Below are 17,389 nucleotides of genomic sequence, written 5' to 3' on the forward strand. Positions count from 1 at the left end.
ATGTTTTGTTGTTGTTTGTCAAAAGCACCTCTATTGTCCCTTTGGTGACAATAAAAGTTCTCTCATTTTGAAAGCAAAGGTAAGAAAAGCTGAGGGGTTTTATTATGCCAAGTTTAGATGAACACAATATCAGCTCGATAATGGCCCAACTTGACAGATGTAGGGCCCTCGGCAACAGGCGAGACAATTCTTCCCACTATTCTCACCTCACAACATGCTGACAAATAGACTCACTTTTTTTCTACCTTTCCCTGCCCTATAAAACAACATCTGCAATGTTGAAACACAAATTACTATCCCAGATGCTAATATACATGGAAAAGTAAAAGATAAGCTGAAGAAATTAGGATCATGCTGTTCTCTTCAGACAGCCCACAGCTATTCTTTGCTTTCTATTACTTTTCCTTTTAGAGTGTTTTTCAATTTTAAGGCAGCCAATACTTGCTTTGAACATCATTCTTTATTTACTCTCTTGGTGAAATAAGTCGGTTTTCACCCCTGCTACAAGACATCATCATGCCTGGTTGAGGTGCACTTAGTTGGGGACCAAAGTAACTACATCATGTCTCACAGGCAAAAATTTGTAACATATAATTTGAAGTATTATAGTTGTTTAATATCTGTTATAGTCAGAATATCTGATAGTTTGGTTCTATAGCACCAGTAGCATAAATAGTACAGACACACAAGTCATTTTAGGGTATTTTTATGTTGCAAGTTAAAGATCCTACAATATTAGAGAGAGCAAGTACTTTGTTACTGTGGAAAGGAAAAAATTCCCTTTGAACAGGAAGGAAGAGAAGACAGGAAAAGGAGCATAGATATATTAACAATTGAGACAAAGCAGGAACAGACAAAAGTTAGTGACATGCTGTAATGGCAAACAAAAGCACAGCGTGCACAGAGTGAAAACAGCTCAGTAACGGAAAAATGTTCAGTGCATCATGGAAAATCCCCACACCTAAGGGATGGTTAAGGGTCACCTGACCCAGCCCCAACTATAAACCTTATCAAAAAGGAAAGTTTTAAGGATGATCTTAACTTAACTGGGAAGAAGGGCCTAAAGGTTCTGCCTCACATTCTCCTTTTAGAAATGTTTTGAAACACAAGTAAGCCTGCAATCTGACACATAAGTGTTTTATTGGGACGCTGAGATACTCAGCAAGATACATAATTTGGGACTTGTAAGTGATTTCAATTGAATTCTGGATTTAACAGGAAGGAAATGAGCTACATATTACAGCTCTCACATTAGGTACACCGGAGTAGTGAGTTTCAGAGATGCGAGAGTGCTCTTTCTAGCATCTGTCAGTACTCTCGCTGCGGCATTTTGGATCAAATTGAGGACTTTTAAGGAGCATTTTTGAACAATCAAATAACAAGGAATTACAATATTCCAGCCTGGACATAGCAAATGAACAACAAACAGGATGTACCCAATTTTGACAAAAATCGCATAATGACAGAAATGAATCCAAGAAATTCTGCAAAATGTGCAGGTTAAAGGAAACACTCTGTTCACGAATGTTGAAGTAAGTACTGAGATTTGTAGGGTCAAATATGATGACTGAATGTTTTCTGAATGTACAGGCATGAAACTGCACATCCTCCAGGCTGTTGTGTTTTAAGACATGCCTATAGATTTGCCCTGTGCTGTGAAGTGAGCCATAATGATAAAGGCTTTATATTCACCACATCAAGAATTTCACTTGCAGTGTCAGTTCTTCAGCATTTTTACTCAGAGTGACTATTGTGCAGTAGTAGAGGCTGCTTTATATTATGCTGAGATTACTCCTAATGGAAAAATCTAACAGAATTTGAGGAGAATTAAAGATAAACTGAAAGCTTAATCATTTGAACAGAGAAAAAGACGTCTCTGCACTATCTTCAGGTCGCAGTTGCAAGAAAGGGATGAGAGAGAAGGCAGTTTAAGGCACAGGATGAACAAAAGAGCAGTTATCAAAAGCACTTGGGAGTACTTCTGGAACACTCTGAAATATTTCTTGTGATAAAGGCAAATTCTTGTAGACATTAAATTGCCTGGTATGTTAAAGTGTATCACCTCTAAGTTATAGTAAAAGGCAAACCTGCTCCACAGTCCCAGCTGTGGGTGATAAAACTGGCATGATGCAACAAAATGGAATTGAAACTGCAATTTTCCAACTGATATTTGTTTTGAAAGTTACATTTTTATTAGAATAATTATTATTATTCTCATTATGAGAGCATTAGCTTGGAAACTAAAAGTGAGAAAAGTTTGTACATGTCACAGGTGTTGCATTTTATCTTTATATCAAAGCACATGAACAAACGAGGACAATACAAACTCCTTCAAACAGATTTCTGACGAGATGAAAATAAACAGAATGGCTCATTTATGATCAGTTAAAAGTAGCGCTGTGCTGACTCGCACTGTTGAAAGGAGCAGCTGTTCTTGGTGATTCAGAAAAAAGCTTTTGAAACAACTTTAAATGACTCCAGTCAACACGGAGCCTTTGAAAATAAGTTATTATGGCCCTGCCTGATAATGTTGGGCTAAGCAAATGTTTATTGTAAAACAAAATGTTTGCTTGCTCATATTTGTGCTGAGAGTCAAATGAAAAGATTGATAGCACTTGCTGTGATTAATGAGATGCTACTGGCAGCAAATGTTTTACTCAGCTTAACCTTAAGAATGAAAATGAGGAGAAAGCAGCACCAGCACCAGTCTCTATTAAGGTAACAAAGATGCGTCTTGGTGACTATCTCCAGGCAGCCTCTGCAGCTGCTGAGCTGAGCTGTCCTCGTACACCTTGAAAATAACAACACCTGCATTAGAAAGCTGTTGCTCTCAGCTCTATATTCAATACTGCCACACTGATTAGCATTCTGAGCTTGAGTGCCACTCCCTGGAATTGGTTATTGGTCTTCCTTACAAACAGACCGCAGACACTTTGGGTTGGCAGTCACATCTTCCCCACTCAACACCAGAGCCCCCGTGGTTTAGGTGCTCAGCTACCTCCTGTTCACGCTGCACATCAATGACTGCATGCCCAGACATGGCGAGAACACTGGGACGTTTGCAGAAAGCATCATCATCATCATCAGCCATCTTTCTGTGTGATGCTGCTTAACATCAAGAAAACTAAGCAGGCAATCGATATTGTTAGAAAACAAAAGGCAAAGACGGTGAAGCTGAGATGGACAGTTTTAGATTCTTGGGAATTAATTTCACAGAAAATTTGGTCGGAAAAATTCAGGAATAATTGTGGAATAATTGTGCCTAATAAAAAAAATTAAAGGAGTCACATTTTGTTCATGTTTACGGAGGCGGTGTAATAACCATCAAACATCACAAACTTGAACTGTTCCCTCTTAGTTTGCATAATAAATAGAAATGGAAATAATGTGTTTTATATTATAGCCGTCTGCTAGGATTGGCTGGTTAAAATCTTTATCTTAACAAGCATAAATATATACTGGAGTCTGTAACACATAATAGTGTGGGTGTAGTATTGATAGTATTTTCTGATTTGTTTCAAATGACCAAATATTTTTTTAAAAAAATCATTATATAATATACCAGCTGCACAGATTAACTAATGAGGGACTTGTTTCAATAGGGTGAATTCATATACAGCTGTGACCCTCGTGACAATGGAGGATTAGAGTGCAGACAGCCAGGATCGCCATCTGTTATGTGAAGGCATCAGGCTTTCCCAGTGAGAGGAATTGAAATCAGCACAACAAAGGAAATCTCCAAACCTTGACCCTCAGCTCTGCACTTCTTCTTTTTGGCTTCCATCATTAGAATAGAGGCAATATTGGCGATAGCATCCAAACTGTGTGCATATGTGTTCAGGGCTGAGGTACATGCTGCAGAGAAAGGAGAAGGAAACAAAGACATGCAGCACAGGATGAATTATTAATGAGCAGTTAGAAGTGATAACCATCTGTGTCATAAGATACACAAATTGCCTGAGATGAAAATGTCAGATTGGTTGTTTTTTTCTCTTGCTCCACCCTTCTTCAGGTTCAGACACGCTCACTCTTGTGTCTCCTCCACAATGAGGGCATTCATTGAACAGGAGTCCTAATGTCTCTGACCTTAATGTCCCAAACACTCGGCTGATAGTAGACACTGAGGGAAAGTTGAGCCATACATTGATGTTGGCTGAGACTGACATTGAAGACTGAAAACATGACTTTGTATTTACACCATATAGTTCCAGGGTGTCTCCTCACTGTCTGCGAGCTTGTGCATAGCATTTTAGATGTGTTTACATACCTTTTGTTTTTGGGTTAATGAGACTTTATGGCAGATCTAAGCAGACTCGAGTGAAGTATAGTTTAAAGGAATAGTTCAACATTTTTAGAATGAAACATAAATTAACGTTAAACTTATTATGAAATTATAAATCCAAGGCAGTTTGAATTTGGGACAACCTTCAATTTACCTAACATTATATCTGACCACTGTATTTATAATTTTGCATTGCCTCCATATTGTTTTTTATTTTTTATTTTTTGTGCTTTAATCATATGCTTGTCACTATTTAACACTGTATGCTTAAATAATCAAATTAATTTATTATTCATTTAATTATCTGGTTTGAAACAAATGCAAATTCTCAAATTCTAATGACTAATTTTCTACTAGACTGGGCTCATCAGCCCGACATCACCCCCATGCATATTTAAACACTGAGATGAGAGTGATTTCAAAGATATCACTGTCAGCTGTGTGGGTTGTCAATTTTGATATATGAAAAGATCAGAGACATCAAAAATCCATTCCCTGACCTTTTTTGCATTTCTCCACTCTCTGCATTTTCATTGTACCCCACTCTCTGAATTAATTGGTTCATTAGTGAAGGCAATGAGGAGTGGGGGGTGCGAGGACAAACTCTGATGTCCTTTTAGATGTATACAAAATCATTCATCCAGCAGATCTGAGAGCTTCCAAGCACATCTGTCATGGTCCCTTTAAAACGCTGAGCTGAGCGTCTGAGACTCGCTGTGTGAAAGAGCAGCCTCCAATATGTGAACTTTAGGAAGATTTATTGAAAACAAAAGTGGAAAATTGATGGGTGTTCTAGCACTTTTCCACTTTAGTGCTCAATATTTTCAGAAACTGAGGTAGAGTATTTATTGATATGTACTGAGGCACTTGTACCTCTGCCTACCAGTTAATGTCACTCCATGACATGTCATAGGTAAATCTTGTACCTACCTACCTTAAGACTTTGTTTAGATATTAATATACTGTATTAACAGTATGCTGTTGTAAGGAGAGTCCTATTGTATAATCACAGTACACTGGTTTGAAATTTTAAGAAAGGGGTGCTAATTATCGTAGTGCATTTAACTGTGTATAGGTTACTTCATACCATGCATTTTTACATAGCCTAATGGCAGTCTGAAGTCAGTACTCTTGCTTACAGTCAGTGCTTTAGCATTTGTTCTGAACACATATTTTGCAATTACTTATTTATTTAGTACTTTTTAAAAAGAAAACTCCAGTAGATTTTCTACTTGCTTTTGAAAACATTACTCTGAACTGTTTTTGGTAACTGTGGCACTTTACCAATCTATATTCTTCTTTCCTATCTGGCTATTTTGAAATACCTTCAGAATTTAAAGGTGTTAAAACAAAGGCTTATACAGAAGTTGAATAGGTGTCGGTTTGATACTTTGCATAAAATACATTAATTATAGCTGATTCTCAAAAACTAATAAGGTTTATTTTGAAGATTGTTTTTAAAAAAGACACTGAGTGATGTGAAAGTGATAACCTGAGTACTAGTACGGTAGGCTGTACGTGAACATAGGAGGTGGTTTGTTTTGTCTCTGTTTAGGACGCGTCCGCCTGCGAGACCCAGAATGCTCCGCGCCGAGCCAAGATGGAAGAACCCAGCAGCTGCGGGAGAACAATGTTTTGGCTCTAGATATTAAAAAACGGACAGCTGAGGGTAAACCACGCGAGCCAAAGCAGCAGGGTCATGGTCCTGCACCGGTAAGATAAATTCATAAAATCCAACTTTGGTTACAGGGTCGGCGGGAGCTGTGTTTGAACTCCTCGTACGGGACAGACAACAAAGCGGAGCGCAGCAACGTTACCGCTAGTTAGCTGCTAAGTTAGCTGTCTCGGCTAGTCGGACGAGCATCATTGTTCGCTGGAGTTGTGTGGGCCGTTTGTTATGGGTCATGCCCGTGTTGTCGCTCCCATCATTTACAGTCGGTTAAGTGTCCGGGAAACAAAGCCAACAGTTAAAGAAGCCCGTCAGTAATAGCACACGATGTAAGTTGTTGTCATTTATTTCATATTCCCACTCAAAACAGCTTTCGTCCTTGATCATTTCTCCACCTCACAGGTTTAGTTTGGCTTGTGTGTACCTCTGTGGTGATACCTGCCTCTAATTCAGATATTTAAACCCAGCTTTAAGAAAAAGTACTTAACTAACTTTGTTCTGATGCTGTGAAAGAAGTGACTCTCTTCGTATTAAAGACGTTTTCCTGTTCGTGTTCGCGTCATTCGGCGTTTTTCTCACCGTAAATCTGCTTGCTGTTATTGCATGGCGATATTAATTATTGCCTGCTCCTGCATCACAAAGAAGGGCCCCGCAAGAGTCGTTAGCCAGATGGTTAGCCAGGGAGCTAATTTCATAGAAGACGAACGGTAGCTTTCCTATATGTCCACATGGGAGCACACCGTTTATCTGCTTTAGCGCATTTAAAAAAAACATAGTTAATTACTCCGACTAAGTTTTATTTACTTATTTATTTGTTCTATTTACAAAGTTGGATTTCTGCTAGCTGAGTTGGTTATTTCTGCTAGCGTACCCCAAGAGGCTGCAGGCAGAAAGCACTCACGGAGGGTCGCTCCTGCGGAGGGGTGAGAGAGATTTGTTCAACATATAATTGTAGTTTTGTCAGGTTGTATTCTTATCCTGGGAATCATAATGTAAACAGACATCTTAGCAAATATTGGTCCAATTAAATTAGGATGTAAACAATGACGTTTTAACCCCTAATCTTGTTCAGATGCGTCCATTTGGCTGCAGCCTGAGTATGTTTACATGAACACTAATATCTTGGTTATGTGTTAGATGTAAACATCCCATTCTGGTTTCAGAAACTGGAAATACTACCTGGAGCTCTCTGTGATGGAACATGCTTTGTTGGTCTAGTACACAGTGGGTCAGATAATAAACAGGTCCCGTGTTCATGCATTATGCTCACTATGTTCAAAACTGGCATACTAGCATGTGCTCTGATCTGTTCCCCTTGGTTGCTGTTGTTTATGTAGCAGCCACGTAATTACACCATCAGCCTTTCTAATACAGCCCGTGTGAGCTCTCGTTGGCAGATAAGCTCATTCAAATAGGATGACTGGGTCAGACAGCCCCATCAAACAGATTACATACAAGTTCAATCCTGTCCCCTCTTCTCATGTTGTGGCCAGAACAGCTCTGGCTGTCACCTTTTTGTCCTGTAAAATATCAAGCACGCACACAGTAATTGGGAAAAGAGTTTTCCACACTGTACCACCAGCTTATTTCCACTTGTCATTGTTCCAGACTGTAGCCTTTTGTTGACCCACAAATCGTCACTTTAATCCGACTAAGCGTCTAGTTGTGAGATCAGAGACCGTGACACCGATTCCTGTAGGCTAAGCTTAACCGGCTCCATAACTGTTGTCTATTGACTATTATTTGTATGTCCTCACATCCTGATTGCTAGTTATAGTTATCCTTCAAAGTTTATTGTGATTATGTAATATTATAGTCCTACACATCAGCTACTGTCATTCTTTTCCTCACAGGATCACATTGATTTTCACCACATAGTTTTCCTGCCTGCCAGCCTTCACCATGAGCATCATTCAAGACAAACTAGGGAATGAATTCCTGCGCTGCAACGGGAGCATGGACTCCAGTTTTGGAGCAGGCATGATTATGTTCAGCCATCTCCCACCTGTCACCAGCTTCACACGGCTGGCTGCCCATTCTGTAATGCAGGACCTTCCACCTCAAGAAATGATCCTTAAGAAGGAGCGTGACTCCCCTGATTGCAGCATGGACAACCAGGGTGGCAGCCTGGGATGTGTAAGTGTGGGAGACTATGTTCACACTATAGGTATCAAGCAGGAGAAGCTGACAGAGCACGATTATCGCTTGCCTCTCTACTCTGGTGGCCTGGTAAAGAGCACAGAGCTGCTGGAGGTGAATGTCGGTAACAACCAGGATTTATTGGTGCACGATCTCAACATGGGCAGTGTAAGTATTTCTGAGAGGATGGCAGACTGTGATTCATTTCTAGCAATTTTGTAAGTAAATTATATGTGTATGATTTTTAAAGTTGAATTTCTTTCCATAATCAGGTTACAACTAAAAATATTTTTAAAAGTCATTTAATTTATTAAAGTAATCAATAGTTTCTCTTGAAGCATTTTTGAGCCTTCGCTGGACAAAACAAGAGAACAATCACTTGGATTATTTTCTGAACTAACTACCCCCGAATGCACCAAAACAAAGATTTGCAATATAAAATTTAGAAATATTGAATTTTACACCATATATAACAAAGAAATTGAGCATAAAATCCTTAATTGTTTCTGCTCTAATCATAAGACGGTCTCCTAGTGGTTTTGATGAGTAAATAATATAATATCGGCAACATACATTAGAGAAAAGTGATAATATGCATTTAATCGTGAGTGTGTTTTTGGGTCTTGGAAAGTCTGATCCCCAAGTAGCGCTGCTGTGTTGTCAAGCACCTCATAAGCTGAAAAACCTGAGGTGGAGGAGCCTGATGGAAACCAGTTATATAGCGATAAATCTACTGACGGCATGAAATGCAAAGTAGTTTCTCTTTCTGGTTAGAAGGGTGACGTCATCCAGCCTCAGCATGAATGAGAACGTCGTGGCGAGGACACAGCTGTCTTGTTTGAGCTCGCGCTTCATTTCAGATCTCCTTTGTGTTCATTCAGATACAAATATACACATCCACGTTCTCCTAACAATAGCGAGCCGTCAGAGGTCGCCAGTGTTGTTTATGGAAAAACAGCCAATTATTGTCTTCGTTGAGCAGCATTCATTTAAAATTGATGTTTAACATTTTTTGTAACACAACATTGGGAGCCTTTAGAAACCACAGATTTTCACAGCAAGGTTGCAATAAAAGACTGTTTTATAAATGTACTACTTAAAAAAAAAAAAAAAATTGCTTAATAATTATCATAAGATAGTGAAAAATATTTGCTTTTTACCAGATTTTCGGAAGTGGTATGTTCTTCTCAGACAGCTAAAAGTTAATAAGCTGCAAATTGAAACATAATTCAAGGTGTAACCAAGATGTGTTTCAGCTTTTTAGTTATTAAAAAATGTTTTTTCCTTTTCTGGTAATAAACCAATGCCTCCAAAATGGTTTTCTTTTAAATACTCCATAGTCTAGACATAGATTACTCCACAGTCTTGGACCCTTTTTATTTTGTTTAGACTTTCCCCAGGTTGACCTAAAGACTGGGCTGATTTGAAAACAGCAGGTGCACCCACATTTGTCCCGTCAGCCTCCATATGGCAGTGAGGAGTAGTGTGCTTACTGGGAAAGAAATTGCAGGGCAGGAAGGCAAACAAATAGAAGAAAAGACACTCATTTTCCTCCTTTCTGAATTAATGCCATTCTTTGCAGTGAAGTTTACTAAGAAGTTGTTATTTTGAATGTTTAGTTTGCAAAGTGTGCAGTTTAGTAAGAATAATAGATGAAAAGTGGTGAGTTAGAGGCTGCTGAACCATAAAAGAACAATAAATTCTGCCCACTAGAACCACATCTTGCGCAATCACTTTCCAAGAGACAATCACAAGAGATTGTCCAAGCGTTTTGTTTGTTTGCATGAGCAGCAAACGTGGATCTGTTTGCGTGATAGTTTGAGACTGCAGGCCTTTAACCTTCAATCAAGTGATTTTTCTTGTCATGGCTCGCTCTCACGGCCCTCTCCCTCCCCTATTGTCGTCCTCACAGCTGCCAAGTCAGTTAGAAAAGGAGCCCACTGGGAAAAAAGGTCGAAGGTCAAATGGTGATGGACAGGAGGGTAAACCAAGAAAGAAGAGAAGTGATGCAAAGGTTTGTCTTGTATTTATAAAATTGTGAATGCAATCATATTTTATTTAGTCCTCATCACATCAATAATTATCACAAAGAACATTAAGTGTGCTAATTTGCTTTTGGCAGAAACAAACAAAAAACAGAATGTCGGGAGGCATGAAAAGATGATTGGCACAAAGTATTTTGTCTATTTCAATTTTAATCAAAGCAAATGCAAAGTGAAGTAATACAATCACTTTACATTTAATACTGTTTTGTTACTGGAGCAGAGATTTCCATGTATTTACAAACATCTGTTTCATTTCAATTCTGTTGTGAGTTAAATGGAGCTTTAAGTGCAAGTTAGACTTGAGTTTAATGTTGAAAAAATAGGTCATGCATTTTGAGTTACAAGACTTTGCACTTTTTTTGCAATTAGTAATATTTTTCAGACAGTGATATTTTAGATACATTCTGTAGAGAAAGATGGCTAATTGGTACCCATCCCCCCTCTCTCCTGTATTGTTCTATAGCAGTCAGTGATGCTGGATGCAGATGGAGGTAACCTATCTCCAGGATCCAGGCCTCACATGTGTGAACATTGCAATGCGTCCTTCAGAAGCTCCTATCATCTACGCAGACACGTTCTCATTCACACAGGTATTGTAGTGTGTCGATTTCACCACAGTGCTTATATTTTTCTGCTCTGTGCATTTCCTTGTGGGTTATCTCAGTGGTTAGCACAATAAATACAAGGAAGGAAATGATGATGTCATTTGGCAGATGCTGCATTGGCCCATGCATCGTAGCTTATTGCTTTTCTACTGTAATATTATCTTCAGATAGTTCTTTGTCCAGTATTTACTAAGTGCTTTGGATTAATCAACTCTATTGAATTTGCTTCATTTAATAGATTATCCCAGGCCATGAGCTTCACTGCTATCCTAACATTCAGATTGTTTTAGATGCTCTTTGTTCCTGACGATTTCGTGAAAGGCAAACACAATATGATGCAAGGCCTATCCTCTACCTGTACAGCCTTTTATCACTACTCATCATAGGGGAACCCATGCCTTTTTTCTATAATTAAGCTTAATTGTAAATGTGTTGTTTGCTGCTTACACATAATCGCACTAGCTGCCACTTCTAAATTAAATCCATCTTCTTTTAAGGTTTTGTATTACAGTTTCTGGTTACAATAAAGCTTTATCTACTTGCTGATTGAAGTTCCTGTAAATAAAAATAAAATCCCTGCATGTGTGCATAGTGCACATGCTGGTTAATTTTTCTGTCTCGTTATCAAGTAAAATATAATTTAATTAAATAACAATATGATCTCATCTCAAAAGTTTCTTTTTTGTTCTGTTTTGTTTTTTCCCTTTTGGGATTTTGTTGTTGTTTTTTAATCTTAGAGGCAGCCGGCTTTTTAACAAGCGGCGAGTTTCTTGGGACGGATTTCAGGTGTCATGCTGCTGCTCAGTGCTGATTGAATCTGAATTGAATAACTGCTGGTGTCAAATCTCACGTGGCAAAAATTGTCCATTGATGTCCATATCAGCAAGCATACCTTGTCAGTAGTTTCTGCCATTGTGTCACAAATGTAGTTTTAAGTATAAAGCGCATTCTGGGTCAAAAAAATTTGTAGTTTGGCTCCTACAGACCTTGTCTGAGAAATGTTTTATTTTCTTTGTTTGCTCTTTGCCTGAACGTTTAGCTGTTGCGTGATAAATGTATTGTCATAGACTATAGAAAATTGATTAAAAGAGCAGGCCAGGAGCTGGTGTTAATATGCCAGATCTCCTTTGGGGTGTACTAATCCACAATCTACAGATTTAAGGCTGATATGCAGAGTTCTGCTAGACACTAAGGTGTACCTTACATATCTGCCCATCCGTCCACTTTCTGTCACTTATCTGTGTCCGTATCATGTGGGTAGCAGCCTAAGCAGAGACTATCATTTATTGGAAACGACCTGGATTGTGTGTACCAACATGAGGTAGATCTAAAGCGCAGAAGTTTTTGACCTGCACAAACATCCAGCTGATTCTCCAAATTTTCCTCCTTCCTTGAAAATGAAAATGAAATTCACATTTAGTGTTTTGGCTTACTGGAGGTGCACTAGTGGAGATTGCAGAGGCATAAGTACAAGAGGTCAGATCAGGACTTCTACGGCACTTTCTAAAAGCGGCAGCTGTACTGAAAGTCACTCTGTATTTTCAGGAAGAGGATTTTTAAGTTGAGATTTGTCATACTTGAATAAATTTAAATTGAGAATGGTCTTTGATTTTTGTGTGCTGGTTCCTTTTTAATAAACAGACCTCATATATGACTTTTATAAAAAGAAAAGTTAGACAAGAAGTTTTTCTTTCTTTCCTCTTTAAAATAATGGGATTTGCTCTAAGAGGCAAAAATGAGAGAATAAAATATGGTAAACACCTCTGAAATCCAGTGCCGTGTGTTGCAATAGCAGTGACACACCCACATACACACACATTTTGTGTTGAGTGAGCCAGGTATTTGTTCAAGCTGCCAGAGTGCCAAAGTTGACTAAACACCTTTATGACACACAGACGGATTGTAAATACTGCTCTCAATTGCGTAACTTGCACAGGGGTACGTGTTATGTGTATATCCTGCTTTAAAGAACTATATCACATGGGTTATTATAACATCACAGTGATCATATGATCTTATTTCAGGTGAAAGACCCTTCAGATGCACTCAGTGCAACATGAGTTTCATTCAGAAGTACCTTCTGCAGCGACACGAGAAAATCCACAGTGGTGAGTAATTTATGACAACTAATCATATGACCCAGGGGCCTGATGCAAACTCAGTCATTATGTGTTTTTTACCACACTAAAGGATGACTAACCTATAGAGTGGCTGTTTTTGTGTAACAGGAGAGAAGCCATTTAGCTGTGACCAGTGCAACATGCGGTTTATTCAGAAATACCACATGGAAAGACACAAAAGGACGCACAGTGGAGAAAAGCCGTACAGATGTGAGACCTGCCAACAGGTTTGTGAACTAATTAAAGCCTCCTCTTTGCTATCCATCAAAAGGGTTTATTGGTACTGTTGTTATTTTAAAATAAGTTCAGTTATTTTTAAATGCAACTCGTGTTGTTTCAGTATTTTTCTAGGACAGACCGACTGCTTAAGCACAAGCGAACCTGTGGAGAAGCCATAAAGAAGGGGCTGGATCCTGGGATGATGGACTTGAGTTGTGTAGAAATGGGTAATGGCAGCTATGGGATCACTCAGGGAAATGCTGGGAGTGGCGGTAGGAAGAGGGGAAGGTCTAAAAATTCTGGAGAGGGAGGGGAACGCAAAAAGAAGAAGGGAGATGGAGGGGGGTTGAGGGCATCCCACATGCATGGGGCTCTATCTGGAGGCTATACTATCCACGAATACTCACTGGAGAATCAAACGGTTCCTTCCTCTTCTGAGCCAGACGCCAGCATGCAACAAGGCAACAACGGCCAAGCTCCAAAGGTGGCATTCAAAAAGGCCAATCGTAAGGGCTTGGATAAAGCAGGTCTGGGGCAGGTCAAAGCAGGTACGTTGGAGCAGGGTGGGGGTATGGCTGGCCTTGGGCTCCTGCAGGGTAATGGGGCTAAAGTTGGACCCGCCAGCAGCAATTACGATGACGCCATGCAGTTTCTGAAGAAGCGTCGCTACCTTCAAGCAGCAAACAATGCAAACGCCTCGGGGCCTCCTGTGGCTGGAGGATCTAGCACTGAGTACGATGTAAGCGTCCACTTGTCTTCCCAGCCTTCTGTGATCCAGGGTGGCATTTCCGGTGTAATGGACAGCGATGCTTCTCTTAGTCTTGACAAGTCGGGGATCCCTGATGAAGTGTTGCAGAGTCTGCTGGACCATTATGCCCAGAAACCTGATAACTCACACCAGGATGTTCACTTTGACATCAGTGACCAGCATGTGGCACTGAACCCCACCACATCTGATGGTGCTGACATCAGCCACAACACCAACACACCCAGCCCATCAGGAGACAAGACTGTGATGATGCACGAATACTCCCGCTTCCTGCTGCAAGCTTTGGAGCGCACCAGCCACAGTGCCGGCTTCCCTCTGGGACCTCCTGCCTCAGGACCCTTCACTGGTTCCCACCCAGGAAATCCCATCTACGCTGACAAGAACATCTACACTACGTCCCCCCTGGAGTGCGGGTTTGGCCAGTCGCTGCCTTCGCTGTCCTCCTCTGTGCCAAAGTCTCACTTTGCGATGCTGACAGGCTCCTCACCACAGCACAGCTTCCACTTGAGCAGCCTGGAGGCCTCCACACACCAGCAGCTCACCCCTTCTCAGGAGCTCACCGAACAGATGGAGAAACAGCACTCCTCCACTCCCCCTTCATCCTACCAGATCAGCCCATCTGACCTGAGTAGCCAGAAGGACCACCCGCCTGTCAAAAACGGTACAGCGGCAGCCTACCCTCTGGCCCCCTCGCAGGATCTGGCCTCTCTGGACTCCTCTAAGCCTTCCTACCAGATTGAAAACTTTGCCCAGGCCTTTGGCTCCCAGTTTAAGTCAGACGGCAGAGGCTTGTCTTACGGCACTGACTCTGGCGGGGAGGTGGATCACAGGATACGGACACCCGTGTCTGAATTCTCAGGGTATAGTAGTTTGTTATCTGATGTCAATGAGCCAGTAAGTACAGGTTCCAAAACTCCGACAAGCCAAAGCTACAGATGAGAGCCTGAGAACGAGTGAATGCTCTGTTGTTAAAGTTGATGTCCTTGTTTTAATTTTTCAGTGCTCCTATTTTATTATTATTGTTATTATTTTTTTAAGTGACATCTATATTTTAATTATACTGATGCTTTGTCTTTGTGCCCACTCCTCTTCCTGCAATGAGCCTGGAAGGCTTCCTGCAAATGCAATTTTTTTTTTTTTTTAAGTATCTGTAATTTTAAGTTAAATATGTACTTTACTGTTTATTCTGGTCACATTAGTGACATTAGGTTTGGTCATTAATTATGAACTTTTTCAGTAAGTGTAGGGTAAGAGCCAGACGTATTTCTTTTTCAACGAGCTGAAGTGTTTGAGCAATCAACTTTACAATATAGAAATAACCACGATGGCAGGGATTAGCCCAGAATAAAACTAGCAAAAAAAACAAGATAAAAACATGTGTTTGTCTGTTACAAGGTTAAAGTATTACTCAGGAAAAAGTGAGAAAGGAGAGGCTTACGAGGTGCAGTGAGCACTCTTTTCAGAAGTGTAAATTTGCGACTTCAAAGATGATATTTCTTATGTTTTATTACTTGTTGAATGAGTGTGACATAAACTGACTGCTGCCAGCTCACTTGAACACTGAGAACACTTTCTACTTGGCTATATAGAGATTATGGTACTTTAATGTCAATGTGAAACTCATGTTTGCTTCAATAAGGGCCATATATAAATACATATATCTATATATATATTTAAAAAAATATATATTATGTAAAAGAACAGTTTTAATCATTCTGGGCATCTTCCAGTCCAAATTGAGGAAGAAAGGGGGCTGGTTCAGGGGTCAAACGTTGTCCTTGGTGTATTTTTGGAGAACAAAAATGATGTTAAGGCTTTTCTTTGGCCAATAGAGGTTGCTGTTGGACAGCGATAGAATGGCCTTCCCCTTTTCCTCTTCTGTTCTTCCTCTTAGTTCAATTAGCACTTTGAAACAATTTCTTACATTGAATAAAGTACCACATCGGATCAAGGAAGCTCAAACATCAGACATGTTGCTCTTTGGGCGTATGCAGACGGGGTTCCTGGGGCTGAGCATATGGGATGAAGGGGGAGGGTTGATATGGGAAAACTGGGATTTGATCTTTCTCCTCCTGTTTTTAGGGAGGGGTTGTCTTTTTGAGAAATGCTAATATTTAATTGGGATAATGTAAATGTAATTCAAACCCCTAGTTTTAGTTTGACTTGTTACTCAAGTTTATCAGCTTTGCTTTCATATTGACTTTAATGACAAAATGTGATAGTGATCAAGTATTTCTTCAGCTCAAAAACATGTATACACATAGAGAAATGTGTTGTATGCATTTAGAGCTTTTGCTTGTGCTGGCAGTACCAAGCCTGTTTGTCCTGTTAGAAATTGGGTGCCTATTCCTTAGTACAGCAACAAGATATTGTCTCGTAAATGTTTAATGTAATTTCTCGCTGGTTTGAAAATGTACTTTATGTAAAGACAACAATATAACAATAATTGCGCTGTCTTCCATAGAAACGACTGGCCCCCGAATGCTGGAAATTATATCACTTTGCTGACTGAGTCGCTGAACCCCCTTTGTGCCCTAATGGCCTCTTTTAAGCAATCATCAAACATGGCAGACCGAATGCAATGCTGTAATATCTGAAATAATATGTTGCCATGTTGGGGCAAGAATTTGCCTCACGTTTACCTCATATCACAGTAATCCAGGGACAAAAGGAGTGAAGGTTTGACGTATGTAGCAGAAATGCTGTTGTGTGTGTAAAAACGTCATGATTCTGTGCGGCTGTTTTGAAACATTTGTGTACATGACATTTGTACATGTGACCCATTAAGATGCTGTTTCTGTAAATGTCTCTTGCCAACCAGTGTTCAGTCTCTTTAGTTCAACCTCCTCTCGCCCTCACATCTTATTTTTGCCATATTGTTTCGGTATTCTTGTTTACAAAAAATGTACGAAACACTACACATTACTGAATTGTTACCCCTGTATAAAATTTATTTTGCTACCCTTGTTTTTTTTTTTCTTAAAATAACAGCCGGATGTTTGCAGCTGATATCTTTCACTTTTATGTTCTTTCAAGTTCATGTGACACATTTCGCGAGGCTAATTGTCCAATGAATTAAGAACTGACAATAGGAGAAAAATAATAAAAACTGTTACCAAGAAAACTGATTTGTTTCAAAGTTCTTACCAAATGTGTAGTTACTCATAATGAAGATCTTGGCAGATTAGTGTAGTGTAATGCATAAGAGGCTTACTAAAGCTAGATAGAAAGATAGACATCACCATCTAGTGACAGCAAGCAGTTCTTTAAATAACAAAATTTTTTTCCCTCCCCTCATCCCCAACTCATCATGGGCAGAGGATTGTCCCTCCCAGAGGTTTCTTCCTGTTAAAGGGCAGTTTTTCCTTTCCACTGTCAACAAAGCGCTTCCTCATAGGGGGTCATCTGATTGTTGGGTCTTTACAGTACAAAGCACCTTCAGCCACTGTTGTTGTGATTTGGCACTATATAAATAAAATTTAATTGAATTGTATTCAGGAAACAGATTTGTAACCAGTGAGTTCCTAAGGAGGCCTAATGG

At 39.8% G+C, this 17,389-nt stretch overlaps 1 protein-coding gene and 1 long non-coding RNA gene across 3 annotated transcripts; one reads left to right on the forward strand and one right to left on the reverse strand.

The window, feature by feature from the left end:
* Positions 1-2,591: 2,591 nt before the first annotated feature.
* Positions 2,592-6,741, reverse strand: LOC112846622 (uncharacterized). Its single transcript, XR_003219685.1, has 3 exons — positions 6,531-6,741; positions 3,745-3,855; positions 2,592-3,050 (listed from the first exon to the last, which is right to left on the reverse strand). It is a non-coding gene; the product is annotated as an uncharacterized LOC112846622 (long non-coding RNA).
* Positions 5,823-16,972, forward strand: znf281a (zinc finger protein 281a). Of its 2 annotated transcripts, none has more exons than XM_003442126.4 (7): positions 5,823-5,995; positions 7,805-8,258; positions 10,003-10,104; positions 10,599-10,725; positions 12,765-12,848; positions 12,969-13,087; positions 13,201-16,972. In XM_003442126.4, exons 2-7 carry the CDS (start codon positions 7,854-7,856, stop codon positions 14,785-14,787), a joined length of 2,424 nt encoding a protein of 807 aa, XP_003442174.1. In that variant the 5' UTR covers positions 5,823-5,995; positions 7,805-7,853; the 3' UTR covers positions 14,788-16,972. The 2 variants fall into 2 exon arrangements, with proteins under 2 accessions (XP_003442174.1, XP_013125098.1); XM_013269644.3 differs by lacking the exon at positions 5,823-5,995 and adding an exon at positions 6,048-6,280.
* Positions 16,973-17,389: the final 417 nt, after the last annotated feature.

This window comes from Oreochromis niloticus, linkage group LG4 (assembly GCF_001858045.2).
Source record: "Oreochromis niloticus isolate F11D_XX linkage group LG4, O_niloticus_UMD_NMBU, whole genome shotgun sequence".
NCBI classification, from domain to species: Eukaryota; Metazoa; Chordata; class Actinopteri; order Cichliformes; family Cichlidae; genus Oreochromis; species Oreochromis niloticus.